Source organism: Panthera onca, chromosome A2, assembly GCF_046562875.1.
Source record: "Panthera onca isolate mPanOnc1 chromosome A2, mPanOnc1 haplotype 2, whole genome shotgun sequence".
Lineage (NCBI taxonomy): Eukaryota > Metazoa > Chordata > Mammalia > Carnivora > Felidae > Panthera > Panthera onca.
The window spans coordinates 113051008-113078211 of record NC_138340.1 but is presented as its reverse complement, the minus strand read 5'-3'; the positions used below and the strand labels follow the sequence as shown (position 1 = coordinate 113078211).

The 27204-nt window shown below is 37.1% G+C and overlaps 1 protein-coding gene across 1 annotated transcript in view; it reads right to left on the bottom strand.

The window, feature by feature from the left end:
• ABCB5 (ATP binding cassette subfamily B member 5) overlaps window positions 1-27204 on the bottom strand; it is a 116543-nt gene that overhangs the window by 5771 nt on the left and 83568 nt on the right. Inside the window, exons 21-25 of the mRNA XM_078441464.2 lie at window positions 24393-24493; window positions 23380-23520; window positions 11056-11212; window positions 8187-8384; window positions 3393-3599 (exon numbers count right to left, since the gene is read on the bottom strand). Of these exons, the coding sequence (XP_078297590.2) occupies window positions 3393-3599; window positions 8187-8384; window positions 11056-11212; window positions 23380-23520; window positions 24393-24493 (804 nt within the window). The remainder of the gene's footprint in view (window positions 1-3392; window positions 3600-8186; window positions 8385-11055; window positions 11213-23379; window positions 23521-24392; window positions 24494-27204) is intronic.

Here is a 27204-nt window from a genome sequence, read left to right as displayed (position 1 = left end):
TATATGAGTATTTATGCAGAAATATTGGATTACTCATTCTTTTTTTTTTTCCAAATTTTTTTAACGTTTATTTATTTTTGAGACAGAGAGAGACAGAGCATGAACAGGGGAGGGGCAGAGAGAGAGGGAGACACAGAATCTGAAACAGGCTCCAGGCTCTGAGCTGTCAGCACAGAGCCCGACGAGGGGCTCGAACTCACGGACCGTGAGATCATGACCTGAGCCGAAGTCGGACGCTTAACCGACCAAGCCACCCAGGCGCCCCTGGATTATTCATTCTAAGTAGGATTAATAAAGGCTACATATAGCCTCACATCATTTTGGCCATCAAATATGCAAAATTTGTGTGTCAGGCATGGAGTTTAAGAGCTCTTGGAAATTGGAACTGGGGAAAAGAAAATGTGGACTTGCATTGTTCTCATCCAGAATGTTGTAAAGCACCAGGACTTGTCCTTTTAATGCCAGTCTCTGCCATACCTCAAAGGCTACAATGGCTTCTGGATGAGCAAACAAAAGGCTGAGCTCAGCAGCAATTTTTTTTCTTTAAAATCTTATCATGTTATTTCTTTGCCTAAAAATGTCTAGTGGTTTCCTATTTCCAATAAGACAGAGTCCAAACTTCTTAGCCTGGTATATCAGAACCTTCACATTCAGTCTCTGCTCATATTTTGGCCTCTTCTCAATTCCCTAGTTTATGCCTTTTGCTCAGGATTTTAAATTTCTTTCCCTCCAAATACCTAAAACTGTTTTATGTGTATATGTTTCCACACGAGCTTATTCTGTCTTCTAAGAATGTATTTGTCCCTTCTCAGCCTGGTGAATTCCTCTCATTCTTCAAAACCCAGTTTGTTTGTTTGTTTGTTTGTTTTTAATGTTTATTTATTTTTGAGAGAAAGAGCACGAGTGGGGGAGGGGTGGGGGGAGACACAGAATCCAAAGCAGGCTTCAGGCTCTGAGCTGTCAGCCCAGAGTCTGACACAGGGCTTGGAACCTATGAACCATGAGATCGTGACCTGAGCCAAAGTCAGATGCTTCACCGACTGAGCCACCCAGGCACCCTTTCAAAACCCAGTTTAAAACAACATCTTCTGTATGGTTTTCTCTGAGCTCCTAGAGACTCTGTCATTCTTTCTTTTGTACTCTCATCATATGCTCTGTGTGTTTTTATTCCAGCAGGCTGTCCAGTGTATCATACACTTTCTCACCCAGTTTCCACAATCCTCAGCCAAGTCTTGGCAATTCTACCCTTACAGTATCTTTTAAATCCTGTTCCTTGCTTTATTTCACTTTATAATTACTAATTCAGGCATTCATAACACTGGAAATAGCTCCTACGTGGTCTCCCAACTCCCTGTATTTTCTTCACTACAAATGATCATTTACATTACTGCTGGATGTAATGTCCAATGCCCTATCTCAAAATGATATTTTGGTACCATGGCTCTACATTTTTTTTTTTTTTTTTGGAGTAACATTGATAAGTAAAGTTAAAATTAAAAACACTGAGGGGTGCCTAGGTGGGTCAGTTAAGTGTCTGACTTTTGATTTTGGCTCAGGTCATGATCTCATGTTCATGGAATTGTGTCCTGTGTTGGGCTCCACACTGACAGTGCAGAGCCTGCTTGGAATTCTCTCTCTTCCTCTCCCTCTGTCCGCTGCTTGTATTCTCTCTCTCTCTCAAAACAAATAAATAAACATAAAAAAAAAACAAAAACAGTGAGAAACTAGTTATTCTTTCTTTTAGGAAATAATATCATCTTGGTTCTCAAAGTTTTTTACTGTAAAAAGTTAGCGCACTGAATCTCTGAAATATGTAGTTTTGGGTAAATGTGGGAACTAACACAACAAAAATAATGAAAGATAATAAACAGTTTAAGAATAAAAGTCAAATGGTATAAATATCAAATGGTTAACATTTTACCACACATAAATTAAAGAAACAAACCTATCAGGATTATGGGGATAACAATCTGACCACAAATTGACAATACAGCGAATGCCTTGGTTAAAAAGGAGAATTACCATGGAAAGATACTCATAGGGTCACAATATTTATAAAAATACATCAATCCTTTCATTATAGTTAGTACTGTAGAATCTTACTGGAGCAGGAGAAATTGTATTATTTATGGCCCCTTTCTAGTTATAGGCACCATTTAGTGTGGACAGGAGATGGTGAGGGAAGATCTACTTTTCCTCATCCTCAGAGAGTATGGTGACCATTACCCTCCCCCAAAGAACAGGATACTAGATTGTTTAATGTTTATTAAACTTAGGCATTTCCTTTTAAGGTGAGCTAGAAAATAACGTTGTAGAAGTTTGTTTCTAGTTAAAAGTAGGTATGTATATTTTAATTTAATTTTGTTTTTGTAAGCATGTATGCAGGTATAAACATTCAGATATTATAAGCACTTTAAGTTACAATTACTCATCTCTATTCATGGCTTCTGGATTTGTATTAATGCTTGCCATACTAAAGCTCTCTCTACAGTTAGCCAAGATTTTAACTTTCCTGTGTCAGCTGTCACAGAGAAGTGACATTGTGTTTGTCATTTCAGAGAAGTGACAAAAATGGCAGGCAAGGACTTAACATTCTAGTGGGGAAAGAGGACACTAAAATAAATCTATAATCCCTCAGGGTAACTTTAGATTGTGATAAGCACCCTGAAGACTATATGGTATGTGATGGGAGTGGTGGGGACACTTTTCATAAGGTGGCCAGGGAGAGTCTCTGCAAAGATGGCATTTCAGAGAGCTTGAAAGTTAAGGAGATAGCTCTGCAAAGAGCCAGAGGAAGGGAGGTTACAGCAAGTACAAATGTCCTGAGGTAGGGAAAAACTTGGTGTGCTTCTGAGACAGAAAAGAGGACAGTGTGCCTGGAGCAGAATGAACACGTGGAAGGAGATGGAGAGGCGAGCAGGACCACGTCACAGAAGGCCTTGCCAGCTACGTAAGAAATTTGGACTTTATTCTAAGTGCAAAGGGATGCCATTAGGAAGTTTTAAGCAGGAAGGGACAGAATCTGATTTATGTTTTTAAAGGGTCCCCCTAGGTACTATGAGGAAGAAGAATTATGATGCGGCAGACTGGAAGCAGGAAGACAGATTAAGATGCTACGTAATCAGAGTGGGGGGATGATGGTGGTGTAGACCTAAGTAGAGTGTGTATGGATAGAAGGTAAGCAATCAAAATAAGAAAACGAATTCGGTGAATATTAATACAGTTTGGTCTTGGAAAAATTGGTCACAGAAAAATCTCAGTCTTCACTTTTTATGCATAACTTGATTAGATACTGGCAATAAATAAATTGTATAATTCAAGGAGCACATAAAGACAACCACTTAGGCTTACTTGGCAGTTTTGTAATTCAAGATTTCAGATATTTTTCTTACCGCAGGGAGACCCTCAATGAAAGAGTGGATATTTGCTGCATTTGCTACTTCTTTTATTTCATCGAGTGGCACAACACGGCTGTTATCACCATAGGCAATGTTCTCAGCAATGCTACGGTCGAAGAGTACGGGCTCTTGAGACACGATGGCTATCTGGGAACGGAGCCACTGTACACTCAGTTCCTTTGCATCCACACCATCAAATAGCTGCCAAAAGCAGAATGGAGAGTGGTATGTGAAGATCCAACAACTGTATTCTGTTGCAGTTCACTGTATTCAGACAAGTACAAATTATAACAAGAAAAATAGGAATTCAAGGTATTTCACAGTAAAATGCTACCCAAGGACGGATCATAAATCATATGCTGTATAGAAGCATAGTGTAACTGCCTAAAATGCCAGCTCCTAAACTTATTTGACATTGCTGTGAATGGCCACATATTCTAAAGACTTGCCTGGAGTCTAGAGTCAAGGCTGGTGCTCTGTGCTGAAGTCTGATGGAAAACGAGCAACCTCCACTGTAATAGGACCCCACTTTATTAAAGCCCAGAGAGAGAAGGTAGGGACCTATACAGTAGTCTTCATGTAGGTGTATGTCATTTTGTACATATCCGTACTTATTCACATGAACATATAATAACACTCAACCGACATTTGATAAGCATATCTACTAGCTGATGTGGACTCTTCAAGTGCCAGGGAAATAGTGGTAAGCAAGACAAAGCTCTTGCCCTCCTGCAGCTTACATTCTAGTGGAGACAGACAGACAATAAACATACTAACAAATAATCAACTCAGAAAAAGAAAGTGTCATGAAAACTGAATAATGGGATAGGGACTGACTGAGGATGTGGGGACAGTGTGGGAAGCAGGTGGGTGGATGCATTATTTTCTACAGAGTAATCTAAGAAGGCTTACCTAGGGAAGTAGCATTTAGATTGAGACATGAGTGATAAGAAGGAGTCCACAAAGAGGTTAAAGCAAGAAAATTCCAAGCAGGGGAACAGCGAGAACAAAGGTCGTAAGTGAGTTTAATTTTTTTTTTTTAATGTTTATTTATTTTTGAGACAGAGAGAGACAGAGCGTGAGTGCAGGAAGGGCAGAGAGAGAGGGAGACACAGAATCTGAAGCAGGCTCCAGGCTCTAAGTCGTCAGCACAGAGCCCAATGCAGGGCTCAAACCCACAAACTGTGAGATCATGGCCTGAGCTGAAGTTGGATGCTCAGCCAACTGAGCCACCCAGGTGCCCCACTAAGTGAGTTTAAAGAACACTAAGAAGCCAGTGAGACTGACACATAGTATACAATGAGGTGGGGAGTGATAGGGGAGTTTAGTGAGAGAGGGAGGGGCCAGATCATGGGATGGACTCCATTTTATACAAACTGCAGGAGGAAATCATTGGAGGGTTTAAAGGAGAGGGTGTGCTATGCTATGTGCAAATAGATGACTGTTACCTATTGTGGGACTCACTGTTAACTCATTGTTATCACTGGTAATAGGGAGCCATTCTGGACCATTTTATTTTGCAAATAGTTATTAAGAATCTGTGATGGGAAAAAAAACCCAACCCTGTAAATTGGAGGAGAATGAGGACTAATATGACATTCTTTGACTTTTGGGGATTAGAAGAGGAGGCAGAACAGGAAGTCTGTGTGTGTGTGTGTGTGTGTGTGTGTGTGTGTGTGTGGCGGGGGATGGGGGGTGGATGTGGTGGTTGTTGTGTTGCTGGGAAAGGATAATTGAAAACCTGAAAATATGGAGAGTAAGAAAGGCACTAGTGAGAATAAGTCACCGGAATGCTAAGGATGAAGAGGTTGCATTTTTTTGAAAACAGGATGCAGGACTTAATGGAACTGATTCAGATAAGCCCTAACCATGCATAAAGTTTTGAGAGGTGGGCGGTAGAAAAGGCCGGTGGGAATAGCAGGAAGCCTGAATCAGCTGGCAGAGGAAACTTATCTCTGTTTTAAACCAGAATGGTATAAAAAGAGCCCAGGTATGGATATTAGACCCCTCCTCCAACACCTGTATTCTAAAGAATTCTATGCCTTGTAAGATCAAAATTCCTGTTTTCTTTTTTAAAAATTTCTAATTTGTAAACTTTTAATTTTTTAATTTTCATTTTTAATGTTTATTTATTTTGAAAGAGAGAGAGAGAGAGAGAGAGAGAGAGAGAGATGGAGAGGGGCAGAGAGAGAGGGAGAGAGAGAGAATCCCAAGCAGGCTTTGCACTGTTAGCGCAGACATGGGGCAGAAACGCACAGTGAGATTGTGACCTGAGCCGAATAGACTTTTAAAAAATTTTTTTGAGTATTAGTTTCAGGTGTACAGCATAGTGATTTAACTTCTCATACATTATGCTATGCTCACCACAAGTGTTACTACCATCTGTCACCATTCAAGGCTACTGCAGTATTTCTGGCCATATTCCCTATGCTGTGCCCCTTATTCTTATGACTTACTCATTCTACAACTGGAAGCATCTCCCACTCCCCCCTTTATGCATTCTTCCCATCCCCCCTTTCCCTCTGGCTACCACCAGTTTGTTCCTCTGTATTTATAAGTCTAATTCTGATTTATTTTGTTTATTCATTTGTTTTGTTTTTTAGATTCCACATATTCCACATATGTATTTATCTTTTACAGTCTGACTTATTTCATTTAGCATATTATCTTTTAGGTCCATCCATGTTGTCACAAATGGCAAGACCTCATCCTTTTTTATGGTTCAGTAATATTCCATCACATATATATATCTTCCATATACATATATTCCATTATATATATATATCACATACATATTCCTTATACATTTGTCTATCAGTAGACACTTGGGTTGCTTCCATATCTTGGTGCTGTAAATAATGCAGCAATAAACATAGGGGTGCATATATTTTTTGAATCAGTGTTTTCATTTTCTTTGGGTAAATTTCAGTAATGGAATTATTGGACCATATGGTATTTGTATATATAATTTTTTGAGGAACCTCCCTACTGTTTTCCACAGCTGCTATATCAATTTAAATCCCTACCAATAGGTCATGAGGGTTCATTTTTCTCCACATCCTTGCCAACATTTGTTATTTCTTCTCTTTTTTTAAATGTTTATTTATTTTTGAGAGAGAGAGAGAGAGAGAGAGAGAGAGCATGAGCGGGAGAGAGCAAGAGGGGGACAGGGACAGAGGATGCAAAGTGGGCTCTGCACTGACAGAAGAGAGCCCAACACAGGACCTGAATTCATGAACCATGAAATCATGACCTGAGCTGAAGTCGGACGCTCAGCTGACTGAGCCACCCAGGCACACCTAATTCTTGTCTTTTTGATTCAGGTCATTCTGACAGGTATAAGGTAATATCTCATTGTGGTTTTGATTTGCATTTCCCTAATGATTAGTGATGCTGAGCATCTGTCCATGTGTCTGCTGGCCATCTGTATGTCTTCTTTGGGAAAATATCTCTTTAGGTCCTCTGCCCATTTTTAAATTGATTTTTTTTTTTTTTTTTGGTGTTGAATTGTAGAGTTTCTTTCTACATTTTGAATATTAACCCTTTATCAGATATATCATTTGAAAGTATCTTCTCTCACTTAGTAGATTTCTTTTTTGTTTTGTTGATGTTTCCCTTCACTATGAAAAAGGTTATTTTGATATAGTCCCAATAGCTTATTTTTGCTTTTGTTTCCTTTACCTTAGGAGACCTACTTAGAAAAATGTTGCTATAGCCAATGTCAGAGAAATTACTGCCTGTGTTCTCTTCTAGGACTGCTAGGTTTCAGGTCTCATGTGTATGTCTTTAATCTATTTTAAGTTGTTTTGTGTATGATGTTAGAAAGTAGTCCAATTTCATCCTTTTACATGTAACTGTCCAGTTTTCCTAGCACTAGTAATTGAAAAGACTGTCTTTACCCTATTATATATTCTTGCCTCCTTCATCAAAAATTGACTGTATAAGTGTGGCTTTATTTCCGTACTCTGTATTATGTTCCATTGGGCAATGTGTCTGTTTTTGTGCCAGTACCATACTGTTTTGATTACTACAGCTTTGTAATATAACTTGAAGTCTGGAATTGTGATGTCTCCAGCTTTGCTTTTCTTTTTCAAGATTGTTTTGGCTATTCAGGGTCTTTTGTGGTTCCATAAAAATTTTAGAATTGTTTGTTCTAGTTCTGTGAAAAATGCTGTTGGTATTTTGATAGGGACTGAATTAAATCTGTAGATTGTGGAGTTCCTGGGTGGCTCAACTGGTTAAGCGTCCAACTTTGGCCCAGGTCATGGTTCCATGCTTTGTGGGTTCGAGCCCCATGTTGGGCTCTGTGCTGACAGCTTGGGGCCTGGAGCCTGCTTCACATTTTGTGTCTCCTTCTCTCTCTGCCTCTCCCCTGCTTGTGCTCTGTCTTACTGTCTCCCAAAAAATAAAATAAACATTAAAAAAAATGAAAAAAAATTTGTAGATTGTTCTGGGTAGTGTAGACATTTTAACAATATGTGTTCTTCCAATCCATGAGCGTGGAATATCTTTCCATTTGTATCATCTTCAGTTTAAGATCAAAATTTCTGCCACTATCACGACAGAAGAATCTTTGAGTCTTTATATTTTCTATTTAGCCTCAAAGTCTTATCCATCATTTTTGTTACTGGCTTGCTTGTCTGATTAGTTAAGGGAGAGATTTTTTTTTTTTTTTAAACTACTGTCCTGTTTGCCCTATTCAAACCAGTAAGGATGATTAAGCCCAAGGGAATATTTAAGAATAGCACCACCAAAAACGAAATAAGCTGTATTTAAAATCAGTCTTACCACTTGTCCTTTCATAGGGTCATAAAATCTCTGCAGAAGGTGGACAGAAGTGCTTTTTCCACAGCCACTGCTTCCAACAAATGCTACTGTCTTTCCTTTCTCAATACTTAGGGATAAGCCACAAAGGATGAGAACATCCTGGCGACATGGATAGGAAAAAGAGACCTCTCGAAACTCTATATTCCCTTCACATGTATCCTGGAAAAGAAAGTTAGCAGGGTTTAGAATGATGACTTAAAAAGATTGTAACACATTATAGCACACTGGCCGAGTGTTTTCTGAAAATTATGCATGTTTCTACATCATTTTATTTTAAATGGTATTCCTATTGAAGAGCTACTGACTGCATGATTGTTTCTTTCACTTTTGTATGGATCTTTATATCTGTACTTCTTGTCTTCATTACCGGACTTCACCAGCTTCTTAAAAAGCACTGGTTTCCTCTGGCTTCACTACCTAGACATAGTCTAATCTGCAGATTTGCTGTTTGACAAAATAATTACATATGTATACATAATATATACATATATACATACATATATATATATATACATATATGTATATATATGTATGTATATATGTATATATATACACATATATTTATATTTATATATATGTATATATTTATATATTTATATATACATAAATTTAGTTTGTGTTTTACAGACCTTTATCACTTAATTCATAATAGCTGGGATCCTCATAAACTATATGTACAAATGTTATTTTTGTAAGTTGGACCATGTTTTACAGTTAATATACATTATACTTTGAATTGGGTTTTTGTTTTTGACTGGTTATTATTTGACAGTGATGCCTAAAAGCTTATTTATTTTTCTCTGTATGCTTTGATATTTTAGGGGTTGATAATTTGTAAACCAATACTTCTATATACCAGGGATGTTTATAAAAGACTTTCCAGAACTATCACTAAATGATTAACTTTCCCTTTATATATTTGGTTCATAGAATCTAGGTTCTTTTTGAACTTTATGTTTGCCCTAAATCAATTACATTTTAAATAGGTTTAATAGTCATGCTCAGCATATTCTGAGTGCAGCATACAGGTAGAAGGCAGAGGTAGGTGGAGGACAGGGGCATCAAAAAATGTTTGAAAATGATATTCTATTGTCAAAGAACTGTTAGGAGATATGGCAAAAAGTTAAGTGCAGTAGTAGTAATAGCTTATTTTTAGCTTATTCAGTGCTTTCTGTTTTGCCCCAAAATGAATATTGTTTATGCAATAATGTTTGACAAAATAAACCCAGAAATTGAGAATAATGAAGAGTGTATTATTTTGTGTATGTTCTGTGCCTTTGGGAAAGGCATAGAGATATTCTACACTTCTAGACTTTAATACATTTTAAAATTTATTCTTACTATTTTAAACACTTTATTATGGAAAATTTCAAACAACTGAAAAAGTAGAGAGAATAATGTAATGAACTGTCTCCCAGCTTCAATAATTTCTGACATTTGCCAATTTTGTTTTAGTAGGCTTTAATTTTTAAAAGCACAGTGAGTGAAATTTAGAAGTATCTGTATATTAAATAAAATGAAGATTAAGTAAATTAATTTTACAGTCTTTATTAGAAACGTTTCCATATTCCATGCCATGTAATGTAGTTCTAGGAAGACATTTATCAGTGAGATACTCAAATCCTCTACTGTAAGGTTCTGAAAGAAATGAGTAACAATGTTATTATCCATCTAAATCCTAAAATTAAAAAGAAGTTTTCTACAACCTTTACTTTCCAAAAGACAAGTATGAAATCTTATTTTGACTGTGATGCATCGTTGAGCATTCTATTTTGAGAATTTCAAGATCTTTTTATTTCTTTAACTAATGACTGGCATTGGCATCCCTTTTAATAATTATGTAGCTTTAGTAGTAATGTACTATTTTAAGCTATCATATGTAAAATCGACTGTTAAAATTCGAGTGGGAAATATTTTTAAATGAAAAATTTCTTTTAAGTATATACCTAATGGCTATTCTTACTTTTAAATTTAAAATGTCTAGGGGGTGCGTGGGTGGCTCAGTCAGTTAAGCGTCCAACTTCAGCTCAGGTCAGGATCTCACTGTGGGTTCGAGCCCCACATCGGACTCAGTGCTGACAGCTCAAAGCCTGGAGCCTGCTTCAGATTCTGTGTCCCCCTCTCTCTCTGCCCCTCCCCTAGTCGTGCTCACTCCCTCTCTCAAAAATAAATGTTAAAAAAATTAAAATGTCTAGAAAAATCTTAAAGTTGAATTATATAAATATATGATATGTATTTAATATATAAGATACTATTAAGAGGCTTGTTTTGAAATTATATAATCTCACTATTATTTCTCTTTTAATATTCATGGTCTTTTAAAGTTTGTGGCTAAATATGTGTGTCTGTGTATATATGAATTTAATAAATATACTTCCTTTATTTCCCTCTTCTGTTTGCATATGTAAACTATAAAATATGGGGTCTGAACCAGGAGGCATTGTTCACTTTGTATATATTATCAGAGAAAAAAACGAATTAACTCTACTGCAAATCTTCATCCAAGACTAAAGCTTCTGTTGTCTAAATAAAATTAAATATATGTTAATTCTTTGTTCAAGAACATTCTCAAGGCATCAAGCAAATAAACCAGAAGTATGTATTTTTCAATATAAAATATGTAGAGGTTTCAGTAGCAGAGGTAAAAATTTGCTTAAGACAAAACCCCCTTTTTCCCTTTGTAGCTATAACAGTTACTTTATACAAGTTTTTAATTCTTTATAGCACTATCTTTTGAAAAGTTATCACATAATGCCTTCATTTAAGTCTCTAGAGAGCATGCATACAGATAATTAATAATGTAGATATTTAAAATCATAGTTGTGCTTACTGGTGTTTTCCCTTCTTGACTATAGCTGTCTATAGTTGGTTTCTTTTCCAACAAAGCAAACAGATGTGCAGCCCCAGATTTGGCTCTTGAATATTCAGGTACCAAAACAAGTGTTTCTCCAATGGCCATAGCTCCATATGCAATTGCAGTAAAAACTCTGTCAAAAGATAAAACATTTGAATCTTAGGTCCATTTTCAAACAATAGGACTCTAAAAAATAAAGGAAAAATTAGGCACAGGAATATAACCTTTTGGTCCAGACAATACCACTAATGCTAGAGCCCCAACCATGATATGTCTTTTATAATTTTCTACCAGACAGTGATCATCTGTAGCGTTGTACATCAAAATAACCTTTGGAGCTCAGGTAATCTTAAAAAATTTCTCTTCCTATTAGAGACCAAGATCAAAGGCCCTAACAAGTAAATATAAAACTTTCTAGTCACTTTGATACAAGGCTTACTTGCTTGGAGATGTGACAGAGAATTCAACTGACAATGGGAAGAATGAGTCTGCAGTAATGAGATCTGAATTTACACAGTAGATATGAATGTTTTTTTCCCTTTTTTTTTCTTTTTTTGCATATAATGTAGTTAGAACAGATAATTGATGTCAGATGATTGGTTATCTGCCTGAAGTACTACATGGTTTAAAGAGAGCAAAGAATGGAGACTGCACTTTTTAAGGTCCTCAAAACAAAATAGGACTAAAATATACCTTAGCAAACCTGGATGAAGAGCTTTGATCTTTTAGGTATGCTATACAGATTATGATCTGTTTTAATTATAAAATAGCAAGTATGAAAATGATGTCTGGAAGCATACAGAATACTCACAGATATGTGGCATATCATGTGGCCATGGTTAAATATTTTTCTATGTTCATTTTAGCCATGAAAACATTTTACTATAATAAAAAATAACGTATCTCCATAGCAGAACTAAAGGTATAATTCAGCTAAGACTGGACAAGTTCTAGTGGCTTTATTTATTTATTTATTTATTTATTTATTATTGAAGGGTAGTTAACATATTATTATATGTTACATTAGTTAGGTGTACAGCATAGTGATTCAACATTTATATACATTATAAAATGATCAGTATGTAATCTGTCACCATATAAAGTTATTATGTTATTGACTTTATTCCTTATGCTGTACTTTACATCTCTGTGACTCATTTATATTATAACTAGAAGGGTGTATCTCATAATCACCTTCCACTTCTTTTGCCCATCCCCCTACCCCTCTCCCCTCACTGGTAAGTAAAAGGACATCACGGGACCCACTTGCTTATTTGCTATGCTGGATCATAGCAAGGTAAACATGTTCTGATCTCCTTGTGAATTTCTCTGGTGGATGTTGATGAACTTTCTTCAGTGACCTAGAACTCAGATCCTGAATCTTGTTGCCTTTGAAAGGTCAAGCACAGTATAAAATATAAAAACAACCAGTTTACTTGGATGCTTATTGTTCTGTGATGTCAAGGCATTTTTAGTACTAATGTTTACAGAAATTGTTTAAAGCTCAAAATGCCATTCAAAATACTCACTAAATATCAGAAGTGATTACTGAGTTTAGGTAACCCATCAGAGTTTTTGTTTTTGTTTTTTGTTTTTTTAATTTTGAGAGAGAGAGAGAGAGAGAGAGAGAAAATGCCTGTGTGTGTGAGTGGGGGAGGGGCAGAGAGCGATAGGGAGAGAGAGAATCCTAAGCAGGCTCCGCACCATCAGCGTGGAGCCCGACTCAGAGGCCATTCCTATGAACTGTGAAATCACAACCTGATCTGAAATCAACAAGAATTTGACATTTAACCAACTCAACCACCACTCAACCTCCCCCACATTTAGACTTTCTAATGGGAGCTGATCCCACTGTCTCAAAATACATCCCTAAGGGGTGTCTTTGGGGATGAGGTGAAATTTTCCATTGTCTTCAGGGAGAGAGTTGACTCCAATGAAGAGGGTTGCTCAACACACCCTGACCTCCTCCTGGCTGGCTCACCAAAAAGGTGTTACAGGGTGGAGTGGGGAGACCTGGGCCCTGAGGCCTCCACCCAGCCTGTTCCAAGGATGTTCCTGGCAACTCTGGGTCTCATTGCAAGAAAGAATTCAAGGTCGGACCAGACACAGTGGATGCGTGGTAGAAGCAGGAACATTTATTAAAGTGAAAATACGCTCTGTGAGAGTGGGATGGCTCAAGGGAGAGCTGCACCTTGTTTTTGTTTTTTTAATGCAAGGAAAAGTCTGACTGAGTCAGACTTAAGTCTTAATCTGATGCAAGAGTCAGCAGGTGAGATGGAAAGATCATTGGATTGAGTTAGGAGACCTGGATTCTAATCCCAAAGAGATAGAGGCTTCTCAGAACAATACAGAAAAATATTTCAGACATGGCAAAATATCTACCTGTCCTAAAATTTCCACCAAAAAAGTCAGTTTAAGCATTAGGGATAAATATAAACAGGGCAATGTCTTTGTTACATCCCTCTTAAAATGGAAGTTACTGAGATGGGGAGAAGGGCATTCCATTCAGAACTTTTATCTGTGAGAGATATACGACCTGAGGGATGCACAGTAGAGGAAGGAAAATTTCAGTCGAAAAGGGAGGGAGAGTACCAGCTAAAAGCCCTGATGCTGTCTTTCTTAATTGAGGGGAGGATAACTCCAGATAGGGGTTGATGTTAATGAGGATTATACAGAGGAACCTAATTTTGTGGTGATGGAACTCTTACCATCAATCAGGGTGAGTCAGGGACATTCATCTATTTTTTCCCCAGGTGGGTTCTGTATAAAGATAGGCCAATGCTGGTCTGCCACAGAACATGCCTTAGCTGACTATGGCCCAATTAGCTAGAATGAACTAACCTGCAGTTCAACTCTACTCAAAATGTATTTATTGCACAACTTTTTGCACAATTTATTGCAACTCTCTGGGTTGGCTAGGGTTGAATGAGAAGAATATTGAGCAGGAAGAGGTCTGGGAAGGATTTTCAGGGGCTGGGCTTCTGCTTCCTTAGTTTTATGGGTTCTCCTGGGTTCATGGGACCAGTGACACTACATCCTCACTATAATGATTCTTTTAAGCATGTCCAAACAGTGGGGAAATCCCCTTGCCCATCATGGCTGCTGAAATCAAATTGGAATTTTACAAAGATCCTTTGTCTAGGAATAACACAAAAAAGTATAGAAATGATTAATCCTAATTTTAACACAACTGATCCAAATAGGAATACCCTGCATAGTTACTAGCTCTAATCTGTTTCCCCTTAATCTTGCTTCCATACCCAGTTTGTATACCTTTGGTGACTTACTCTAATAGGAAGTATACTAGGAGGTTCAGAGCCTGGGCTCTGAAGTCAGACCAGCAGGACTGCATCCAAACTCTACTGTTTATTTATTAGCTGTGACCTTGGGCATGTTCTCTGTGCTTCTGTTTCCTTATTGGCAAACAGGAGATAATAGGGCTAGCTACATCTTACAGCATTGTTGTGAGAATTAAATACATTAATAATATAAGATGCTTAGTGAAGTGCTCAACAAATGTTTAAATCATTATTTTTCCTCTCACAGAATTGAAAGTTAATGGGACACTTTCTGTTGAAAATCAGCTCTCACACTTCTATAGAGATACATTAGCACACCAGCACAACTTCTAAAGTCCTCGCTCAGTAAGTTTCTTCTTTTTTACTGGAAAGCAGAGTATTTTTCCTCACAGATGTGGCCATTATCATTATACCCACACTCATAACTCTTTTCCCCTAACATCCATATAACACTCCAAAGATCCTTTTCTTCTGACCCTAAATCCCTTCTTCAACACATGGGAGATAGAAAAATACACAACTTATATTCATTTGGCACTCTGGGTTTTAGAAAATGTTTTCATATACTTGTTACCACTTCATCACCTAGGAGATAAATAGGGCAGGAACTCTTATCACTTCTTAACAAATGAGGAGACTCTCGCTCAGAGAAATTAAACAATTTGTCCAGGATCACTTAGTTATAAAACTGTAGGGCTGGGACTGGAACCTCCTTATTCACTGTACTTTCCCTTACCTGGTGTTCGTTCCAGTGGAAAGCTGGCCCGAACTGTCTCTCCCTGCATATTGGGGCTCGTTACCACTTGTATCCCATTTCAGAATCTCCAGAGGGTCCTAGATATCAAACCTGCCTTGATTTGTCTCCTTTAGATACCTTCAGTGGTTGATCCCTCTATCTACTCTCCTTATCTTGTCTTCTTCTCTTCTGGATAATCCCTGGGGAGGAGCCTGGTACAAGTTGGGTGGCTGCCACAGCAATAACACTGAGAGAAGACTTTCCTGTTTTCCTTGTTTTGGTTAATTAAGGCTGCTCTCCTACCCAATTATAATGATGACACACACAGTTCTTCCATGGCTATTTGGTCTACCTGAGTAAAGATGGTGGTGGAGGCCTGGCTTGCTTCCTTCTATCCCTTAGTATTTCAAGATATCAACTAACTACTAATATTCATTGAAAACCCATCTTTGTTGCTCTTTTGGCCAATAGTCACATTTAATATTCAAAGTTCAAAGGATTACTTGTCAAAAACTTTATTTGGCCTTTTGGAGGATTAGGCCACAACACAAAAAATACCTGGCTCTGCTTCTCAGCAAGTTTTCAAAGCTGTGGTTTTTATTATCACTGTACTTAAAGTTACCATGCCCATCTGCTTCCTGCTAATATGTAGAGCAAAGAAGGAGGAAACAGATATAGAGGGAAGTTCTGAAGTGAAGGTATGGAAAGTTACAGAAACCCTCTGCTGGACACTAAAAGTTTCTGAGCTATATTGCAAAGGGCAAGTCAGCTAGAAACAAACCTAAAGGTGCTAATGGAAAGTCAGACAGGAGAAAATAAACTTATTTTGTACTTCTCAAAATGTGCACATTTATAGTGAAGTAAATTGAAAGTGTTGCCATGGTTAACAGGCAGAAGGGGAGAATTTTACTACACATATGTGTGTGAAAACCTAAACAAGAGATTTTCCAAATGCCTACACAGTGCTACAAGGCAGCAGAATGAAAATGCTCTCACCTTTTTAAAAATGCTTATCTCAGAGAAACGTTTACAGTAACTGAGATGGAGGAAGACAGCTTCTACCATAAGAATTGTATGTTGCCTTCTTTTAAGAGGAAAAAGCTAACGCTTATAGTAGCCTTGCTGATAGACTAATATTATGAGCACATCAAAAGGATTTTGCTGTTAACAATTATGCATTTTCCTTTAAAGGGCACACTGTCATTTCTGACAGAGACAGCTCACCCATTCCTGTAGCTATAAATCATGAAGATACATTCACATTTATTGGCTGAATAACATATCTTTATTTTTTAAACAATAAACTAAAATATGACTTCACCAATTTTTATACAATTCTAGAAAAGTTTCTGGTAGTGGCCAATAGAAAACCCCATGGTTTTAAGCAGGTAAGGAGAGCAGCCTGGGATTTAGTCCCTATGCTCGTATTTCTTAAAGTGTGGTCCTCAACTTCTGTGCCTCAGAATAATCTGGGATGTTTCCTAAAATGTAGTTTCCTGGCCCTATATCAAATCTACAAATCTCTGGGTTAAGTTTGTGAGGGGAGATGCGGGTATCTGCATTTTTAACCAGCTTCTTGACTGGTGAGCTAGGAAACCACTGATTACAGAACACACAAAGTTCTTTTCACCTAAGGAGGTTCTAGGAGGAGGAAGTTTTCTTTGCAAACTTCTTCCATTCAGTTAGTTGATTAGATAGAAAGCTGTCTGTCACCCTAGATTCTGAAAGGCATAGAGTCTACTAGGCCAGGTATAATTCAGTGTGTCTAAAGGACACTTGTCACATATTCATGGTAGTTGGGGCCACAATGGGTCTTTAAGAAGGCTGGAGACTTTGGTGTTGATGGCAAATCTCATCTATTCACATTTTGCATAGACCGGTATCCATATTTCCCAGATGCTCTCCTTTGTCCATAGTATAAAAGTATGGGTATCCCTACTTTGCCTGTAGTCTGGTTGAATGAAACTGAAATGAAAAATGATACCAGTGACCCTAGCTCAGATAGCTCCCTATTTCTTCCTTTCCTCAGGAAGAGAGGAATACCAATTCGATACTGTTCATTAACCACTGCCCTTATATTAATAGTCCAACATAAGTTCTGACAGCTAAAAATGTCTCCATGGTTCCAGAAATGACCGTTTTTAATGAATTTAATGAAAAGAGATTCAGGAAGTGTGATAGGTTAGTAGTAGGAGGAGTTTTTGTATTGGAGCCTTTTGATTCCCCTCTATTTCAGAGTCATAAAATAACATTAAGCAAGTTACTTGTTCCATTTACGTTAGGAAACAGCCCAGCTCTGGATATTCACATGTTGGAAAACTAAAGAAGAATAAAAAAAAAAGTTTATAGGAGATTCTATGAACTTTTCCTACAGAATTAGTAATAATAATGATCATAATGACAATAACAATAAAAAATGTCTGCTAAGTAAAGCCTGTGGCATCTTGAATTGTGATTTTGGGCATGTTAGCTAACTGTTGTCTTGAGGCTTAATGTTCCCCATCTGTAAACTGGGAATCATACTGCACATAGTAGTTGAGAGGATTAAGCAGTTAATATATGACAAATCACTAATATTGAGTAAGGACTCAGTCAAGATTTGCTGTTATAGTGATTATTGTATGAAACAGAATGATGTCAATTGCAGGCATGACTATATTTAACATGATTTTGAGGCTGCATCATTCTTCAGCTAAGAAAATTCTTTGCTTATTTTTAACCTAAACAAATCTCAGTAAAGAAGTGGACTCCCAATTACAACCATCCTATTTTTATATAAAAGGTTGTCCTTGACTTAGACCCAGTCCTTCTGCCAAAGCAGCTGGTATTAGATGTATCAATGTAGAAGGGAAGAAAAATAGAAAAATCTGTGAAAAACAGGAGTAATATATTGACTCTGGAAGCACATTTCCAGGAAAACCTGGACTGCCTAATTATTCACCAATCCAAATTTTCCTCTTTATTTTTTTATTTTTATTTTTTTTAATGTTTATTTATTTTTGAGAGAGAGAGGGAGAGACAGAGCATGAGTGGGGGAGGGGCAGAGCATAAAGGAGACACAGAATCTGAAGCAGGCTCCAGGCTCTGAGCTGTCAGCACAGAGCCCAACGCAGGGCTCGAACCCATGAACCACGAGATCATGACCTGAGCTGAAGTTGGACCCTTAACTGACTGAACCACCCAGGCACCCCCTCTTTATTTTTGATTCATTTATTTATTCAATAAATATTTACTGCATGCCTACGACATGCCAAGCTCTTGTTTTTGGCTCTAGGGAAATATTAATGACCAAAACAGGCTAAGCCCTGCCCCACAGAGCTTACAGTCTGTGCACTCAATACAGCAACAGAAAAGATCAATTCATGTAGTGATAAGTGCTATCACTAAATAAAACATGGTAATGGGATATAGAGTGATAAGGCGGATGGGTAAAGAGACTACTTAACAAAAGTCTCTCCAGGGAGTGGACTTACCAGCAGAGGGCAGGGTGGTGACAAAGAGGCAGCCTGGCAAAGACCTGGAGAATGGACATTTCAGGAAGAGGGAAAACCAAGTACAGACACTGAGATGGGAGTTCTAGGGGCAGAAATGGCAAGTGTGTGCCATTTGCAACGATGTGGATGGAGCTGGAGTATATTATGCTAAGCAAAATAAGTCAATCAGAGAAAGACAAATACCATATGATTTCATTCATATGTGGAATTTGAGAAACAAAACAGATGAACATATGGGGGGGGGGGGGGAGAAAAAAGAAAAAAGAGAGAGGGAAAGAAACCACAAGAGAATCTTAAAGATTCTTAAGAATTCTTAAAGAACAAACTGAGGGTTGATCGCAGTAGGGAGGTGGGGGATGGGCTAGATGGATAATGGGCTAGATGGATGGAAGGCACTTGTGGTTTTTTTTTTTTTTTTTTACGTTTATTTATTTTTGAGACAGAGACAGAGCATGAATGGGGGAGGGTCACAGAGAGAGGGAGACACAGAATCTGAAATAGGCTCCAGACTCCAAGCCGTCAGCACAGATCCCAACGTGTGGCTCGAACTCACGGACCGCTAGATCATGACCTGAGCTGAAGTCGGACGCTTAACCGACTGAGCTACCCAAGTGCCCCAAAGGAGGGCACTTGTTATGATAAGGCTGGGTTGTATGTAAGTGATGAATCACTGAATTCTACTCCTGAAGCCAATATTGCACTGTATGTTAACTAATTAGAATTTAAATAAAAATTTGAAAAGAGAAAAAGACATTAAAAAAAAAAAAAAACTTTGGCAAATTAATGCAGGGACATCTTCTAACTGTATTTATGGTTGTGGATGTGTGATATAGTTAGTGTTCAGTTATTTGAATTTAAAATTAAACCAGAATACTTTTGAATTTTCATGAAAAAAAAAAAGGCAAGTATGGGGCTGACAGTTCACAAAAAAGAATGGTGATTAAGTTTAGACAAGAAGTCAGAGGCCTGATCTGTAGGGCTTTGGGGTTAAAGTAAGGAATTTGGCCTTATTTAAATTTCAATGGGAAGTCATTACAATATTTCAATAAATTGATGGAATTAGATTTGTGTTTTAAAAGATAAGCCTAGCTACTGTGCCAATAATGGATTACAGGGAAGCAAGAATAAACACAGGGACATTAGTGAGCAGGTTGTTGGAGTGAACCAGTCACGAGGTTAGGAGGTAAGGATGAGGGTGACATGGGCAGAGATGGTGAGGAGTATTTTGGAGTTAGAGCTCTCAGGACTTGCTGCCATATGTGGTAGGTAAAAGCGAGAGAAGCAACAAATATGACCCCAATATTTGGGCTGAGCAAATGCAATGGTGGTGCTATTTACTTAACATAGGGAAATCTTGGGGAAGAGAACCCTTGAGAAGAGAAAACCTAGAGTTCTGTTTTAGACATAATAAGATATTATTAGACATCTAAGTGGGATGTCCAACAGATAGCTGGATAAGCATGTGGTGTTCAGGGAGCTGGAAATAAACAGAAGGGAGTCCTCAGGACACAAGTGATACTATCAGACTGGATGAAATCAGTAATGAGAGTGTGTAGATGAAGAATGCTGAGAGCTCTAAAGCCCGCCAACATGTGGAGGCCTGGCAGAAAAATAGGAGCCAATCAAGGAGCAGAGGAAGAAGGGTCAGTGAAAAAGGAGAAAAGCCTAGAGAAGAAAATGTTTCAGGAAGGAGAGTGTCAAATGCTGCTGAGGGGGTCAAATTAGGTAGATGGGAGAATGACCACTGGATGACTGTCTGGGTGGGTGAGATGGGGGTCAGTGGTACTTTGATAAATCTTTCTAGTGGCATGGTGGGAACCAAGGCTTGACTGGAATGAATTTAAAAGATATTGGAGATGAGAAGGTGTAGAGAACAAAAATAGGCAACTCTTTGGAATTTGTTTTGCTGCAAAGGAGACCAGAGAGTCACTAGAAGTAGGTAGAAGGGAACTTAGGGTCATGAGAGAGATTTCTTTTTCTCAAGACAGATGATTATAAAGCAAAAACAAAAAAATAGTAGTGACAGAAAAACTAGTGTGAAGACATGATTGCAGAAACTCATCATAAGCAGGGACAGTTATTTCTTCCATGGAGATGGCTGGCATGGTGGACCACATGGTAGTGGTGAGTTTGGTGATGGAAAGATGAGGTAGTTCTCCCTTGACTGCTTTGTTATAGTACCTTCAGGTAAACCCACTGGAAATCAATTAGGGTTACAATGTTTTTCAAATATTACATTTCTTCTGTGAGAATTGGTAAAACCATCAGACATCCTACATTAGTATGGATATACTTAACTGGCTTGTCTCTACTAATACTAAGGACCAGTAACCCTGAAGAAATGAGACCCTGTGAATTTAAAGATGGCTGCAGAAAGTTCAGAGCAAAACAAAGAAAATATGTTCAAACACTTGGCTTGCAAACAAACTTCTGGAATACAACCAACTTTTAAGCTTGTGATTGCTTGTATCACATTAGAACCAAGGGAAAAATGCTAATTTAACAGGCTGGCAAGCTGAATAAATTACTGTAAGTGATTCTACATTTAGCTTCTTGTTAATCTAAGTAAATTAGTCTGTGTAATCAGAATGAAGCCCAATACTAAATGTTATACTGTGGTTTATATGTTTATACAGGCAATACTGTACACTGTTTTAAAGTGTAGGAAAACACAGAACAAGGAGCCTACACTTTCTATTGAAATTTTAAATATAGATATTCCATTTTACCAGGAGATCTGCTTCCAGGAAACTGCTAAGTGGACTTATAGTCAGGTAAGATTCAGGAATACTGGGTTGATGAACTGTGGACTATTTTCTTCTGAGTGCCAAGCAAAAAAGCTTCCTGGGAACTCAGTTAATATTTGATAAATAAATACATACACAATCATATGAATGGAAACCAAATATTGTAACTTATTCTGAAATTATTTGGCTTTAAATGATTTTTTGTCATCTCCTCATATTGAATATATTCTCAAAATACAAATATGTGCCATCACTGAGGAATTCAAAAGAATGTGCCTGAGTCTTGGGAGGTGAATCCCAAAGAGGAGTTCCCAACATATTTTGCCAAATGGCAGCATGTTTTGTATAGGTGTCATCTCCCAAGTCAGTGTTCTAAAGAGGCTGATCCTTACTTTGATGTGTATATTTTGGGAGGCTTGTAAAAAAACATAACATTACATTTGGAGTCAAATATTGTATAGATTTCTCTAGCTCTAAATATTTAGCAGTGACATTTATTTTTCCTTTCTTTGTAGTTCCTTTTTTTCCTCCATTTTTTTCTTACTATATTTATGTTTTCCTTTATATCCTTGAACATTTTTATAGTAACTTATTTAATGTGCTTGCCCCCTAATTTCATCATCTCTGTCATTAATAGATCTATTTTTATAACTGTTTTTTTTTCTATTTATGGATCACATTTTCCCTTTGCTGTGAATGTCTATAGTAATTTGTGTTGCAAAGTGGATGTTATAAATATTATATTGGTAAGTGTCTGCATACTGCTGTCCCTCTTTAAAGAACACTGAATTTGTTCTGGCAGCCATTAGGTTTATTGTGGAGCAGCTTTATCAGTTGTAGGTTTTTAAGCTTTGCTAAGGTCGATCTAGAGTAGTTATTACTACAGCTATATTTTAGCTCTCTTCTGAGGTTTTATCCTTCCTGGATCACTACTGAATACTCTGTATTCAGGGAAGCTTTTTCACTCTGGCTGCTTTTTAAAATTTTATTTTATTTTTTCTTTTTAGAGAGACAGAGAGAGAGAGAGAGAGTATGGAAGCAGGGGAGAGGGGCAGAGGAAGAGAGAGAGAGAGAGAGAGAGAGAGAGAGAGAGAGAGAGAGAATCTTCAGCAGGCCCCATGCTCAGCATGGAGCCCGATGCAGGACTTGATCCCATGACCTTGGGATCATGACCTGCACCGAAATCAGAGTTGACACTCCACTGACTGAGGCACCCAGGTGCCCCTAGCAGTGGCATTTATGATACAACTTAGCAATGTTCTGTTATTTTACAGAGTCTTAAGAAGTTCAGAATTAACATTCAAAATTAATTTTTCTGATTTCAGAGGTTGAAGTTAGGTGTTCCTAGAAAGTAAAGCAACTCAAAACTGTGTGAACAGAATTCAAAATGGAAGCTCCAACAAGTGCTTTGGGAAGAGGCAGCCTCAATGGGATGCCATGATTAATTCCAAATGTGATTTTTCTAAAGGGAAATATTTATGTGTATTTCTTCTGGAGCAATTTGCTTAGCAAAGAACTCAACCTTTACATCACATTTGATAATGCCATCTCCATCCTGGGAGTTCCATGACGGCTTACAAATTCTCAAAGGAATGGATGACAAGAAGGCATATTTTACCCCTACATTCCCACATTCAGTAAACTGAAGTAGGGAGAAATTTATTTGGGTGTTTAACTTAGACTGCCTGTACATATCAGTATCAGTATTTTACCAGGTAGACTGCACTTAGAGATATTAAGTAACAAAAAACATTTAAAAATTTTCCCAGCATGTCTTTCCCACCATGTGATTTAGATGAGAATGCACTATAAACTAGGCATCTTTTCTAGTACTATATCAGTATCAGTATTTTACCAGGTAGACTGCACTTAGAGATATTAAGTAACAAAAAACATTTAAAAATTTTCCCAGCATGTCTTTCCCACCATGTGATTTAGATGAGAATGCACTATAAACTAGGCATCTTTCTGGCTAATTTAAGTACATAACCCATTTACAGGGTTTAAATATTTCCACAACTTACATGAACATGCCCTCTGGGGTCATTCGTCCAGCTTGAATTAAATAGACTCCAAATCGAAACCCCACTGCATAGGCAAAATATACAAAAGCATGGCTGAATGCATAACAGCTTCCAACGATCTGTGCTTTCTTCAAAGTATTTCTGAAAAGCATAAAATTTACTAAATAATGGGACATGAGGTATAGCAAGGTAATTTAAATAAATGTAGAGTAATGAATACAGAAGATTAGCCATATTATTTAAGGCCATGTTATATATCATTAAGCCATGTTATACATTTTTCTAAGAATGAGAGAGAAAGTGAGTTTTTTTAAATAATAATTATTATAGAGAAAACAGAAAACATAATGATTCTCTCTATAGCTATACACTCTATAGCTCATTGTAACAGTTGCCTCTGTATACTTTCAAATGAGAGGACAAGTCTGTGAATGAACAGCTAATGAGACTTGAAGAGATTTGGTTTTGAAGCATTTAGAAATATTTTCTATTGTAATCTTTCACTAGCACAATAAATAGTGGAAATTAAAAGGTGGTATCAATCACAAGCATGAGTGTAAAATAAAATAGTACAAAGCTATCTCTCTGATAAAGTAATACAAATAGTATCATTAAGTAAATGTGATAAGGAGGACTAGTTTAAGATTAAAAGGAGTGATCACATTTGTTATGTATACATTCATTTTCAAATATGAACTATTTTGGAGATTCAGTATAAAGGGCTGAGCAATCTTATTTTCTTTGTTGAATATGTTATTTCCTCAATTTTGTTTCAGGAAAATAATAAAAATGTGCATAGTTCATAGCAATGTGGGAGGACCTAAAATTTTCTACTTGTGCTTGTTCTCAGTTCTCCTCTTGATGAAGTCATATGAGAAATTCTGATATGCCATTATTAGGAAAGATTCCAGAGCAAATGAATTGGCAGGCAAACCACTGCAGTCATCCAGGAAGGCTGCCTTCACAGGGACAACTATAGTTAGTGAATGGACTCAGTATGAATCTACAATCACCTGTGTTGTGTCTGAAGCATCTCCTCGTATGTTCGCTCAAAGGCTTTTTCTCTTGTTAATGACACTATAGTCCGAATATTTCCCACAGCTTCAGTTGCTACCTTATAAAATAGGACAATAAGATAGAGAAATAAAATTAGTAATGGTTAACTTCTCTGTCTGTGAATTCCAGTCACTTATACTGGGGGCATATTAAATAAAGCATTAAGTCAATTAAGTTTTCCTGACAAGTTTTCTTAGCTTCTTTTTTTCTTTCCCAAAAACATTACAGGAAAATAACATTTTAGGATAACAGGCTCAAGGAAAATTTTTAAAAAGATTTAGTTGGCTGATCTAAATTCAGTCCCCTTCAGGTCTTCACTGAATTTCTATTTAAACTGGTTCCAAGGGTGCCTGTGTGGCCTAGTCGGTTAAGCGTCTGACTTTGGCTCAGGTCATGATCTCGCAGTTCGTGGGTTTGGGCCATGCATCGAGCTCTGTGCTGATAGCTCAGAACCTGGAGCCTGTGTCTCCTTCTCTCTTTGCCCCTCCCCTGCTCACACTCTGTCTCTGTGTTTCTGTCTCTCTCTCAGAAATAATAAATGTTAAAAACAATTTTTTAAAACTGGTTCCATAGTCAGAGAGATCAAACATTAGCATTATGTCATTTGCAATTGTGCAAAGGAATTATGAGATAATTCAAGAAGACAGTAAAAAGAATCAAATACTTACTTGTAATTATTTGAGAAATTGTCTGACTCTAGCACAGAAATGAGAATAGCAACCCCCCAAAAAACTCAGAAACACTGCAGTAAAGTAATATGGGTATGACTATTAAATGCTGCATAAGATACAGCCATTTCTCATTTTGATGTTTGTGAACTTAAAAAGATATTTAATTCATATATAATTAATGATTTTCCATATTTATATAATTTTTGAAAAGAAGATTCCTTCTTTTAATCACATGGGATCCAAAATGGAAGAGACTTTTGGCTTAGAATAGCTTGTTGGACATGAGAACACATGTTGACTTGAAAGAGAAATTTCCTGCTTTCACATTGTTTCTAGAATGGCAGAGTGGATTGAGGGACAGAGGAAGACCTGGATGGACGCCCAGTGTTATTTAAAGAATAGCTTGGGTTACAGGAGAGAATCAGATTTCTGGAGGTGGGCAGGACATCCAGATTCTGCTCTCAATTTTGACTTTGAGTTGTTCTAAATTCTCATTAATTTCAAAGTAAACTCAAAGAAACCTCCATTTGTAAAATACTATGTAGTATGCAAGAAAAATAGGTGAAAGGGCTAAAACCTTGAGGAAAAAAAATGAACAAAAAAATCTTTAAGTCTGAAAAGTAAAACATTTGATGATTTGTCCAAATCTACATATGCAACTGAAGAAGGACCAATGTGCTTTATTTGGTATTTGGTAAATAGATTAAAAGCTACTGAGGAAGACACAGACTGTTTGTTTGATTAGAGTTACTGATTGTGTAGTCTGAAGTTATTCTAATAATATGAAAAGGAAAAATTAAGGATACATATACAATTAAAGCTCATGACATAAAAATTAAGATGAGTAAAATACAATCAATTAGGGCCCCATTAATTTTGGAATTTGTGATAATTTTCACCACAGGGAGGGCCAAACAACTTTTCACTGTCTCTGAGGCAAATATATGCTAAATAATTCAGTCTCTACTGCCCAGACATTCCAAGTGTCCTCATCTAAGTCAAGAAAGGTAGAAAGGTCCAAGGGTCACACAAGCCGAATTTTGATGAGTCATGTGCTTGGCATCCCTATTCATGAATATTCATGCTATTTATAGTGTGCCAATGGTGATAGTCACTGTGATATAGACCATAACTGGTATTAAAATCATTTCTATAATCAGAGGATGTTCACCCAAGTGATAAAGCTCTTTGAAACTATATCATGAGAAGAATAGCTTAAAGACCTGGGGATGGGTGACTAAGAGGAGACTTGGCATTTAACGATGTGGCTTCCTAAAAGCTGCCACAAGAAACACGCTTTGGACCTCTACTGAGATGAAAGCCAAGCAATGTAGAAGGCCACCAAAAACAAATAAGTAAACAAACAACCTCCTCCAAAAAACCCCCCAAAACAACCCCAAACTGCCTACGAGCCAAAGGATATTCAAAGGTAGGCAGCTTGAGAAAGTAATGCACTGCCTACCACTGGAAGGAAAGGACAGGTAAAAGACAGACAAGGGATTCCTTCTTTAGGTAAGTGGTTAGATTAAATGATATTTCTTTTAATTCTTACATGTTATGATATGATAATACTAATGTTTCCCTAAATCTCCAATAGAATGATTTATTTTTATAAATAATGATTGATCCTGAGAAGCTTAAATATGACAAAGCATTTTCCCAGTATTTAAATTATTGTTCATTTTGATTGGTATAAAGATGGTCCTTGTTTCTAAAGCCTTATTTTAGGCACTATCAATAGTAGCAAATTGCCTTATTTTCAGTAACTGTTATATTTCCTCCTCATTTTGAAAAATAAAATAACTAAAATCATTTAAGAAAATTTAATTACCCAGCAATCAGAGAATGGGGAATCATGATGTTAGCAAATTCCCCCATGATATGGTAATATGGCTGACACCACTGAGTGCTTACTGTCTTCCAGACACTATCCTAAAATGTCTTACATAGAATAATGCTAAATGTTATATGTACTACTTACAAAAATCTGAAAATGGTATTATTATTATTACCACTTTACAGAGGAATAAATTGAAGTTCAGAAAGGTTGACATAACTTGCTCATATCATACATTTGTTAGTGATAGAATCTGAATTC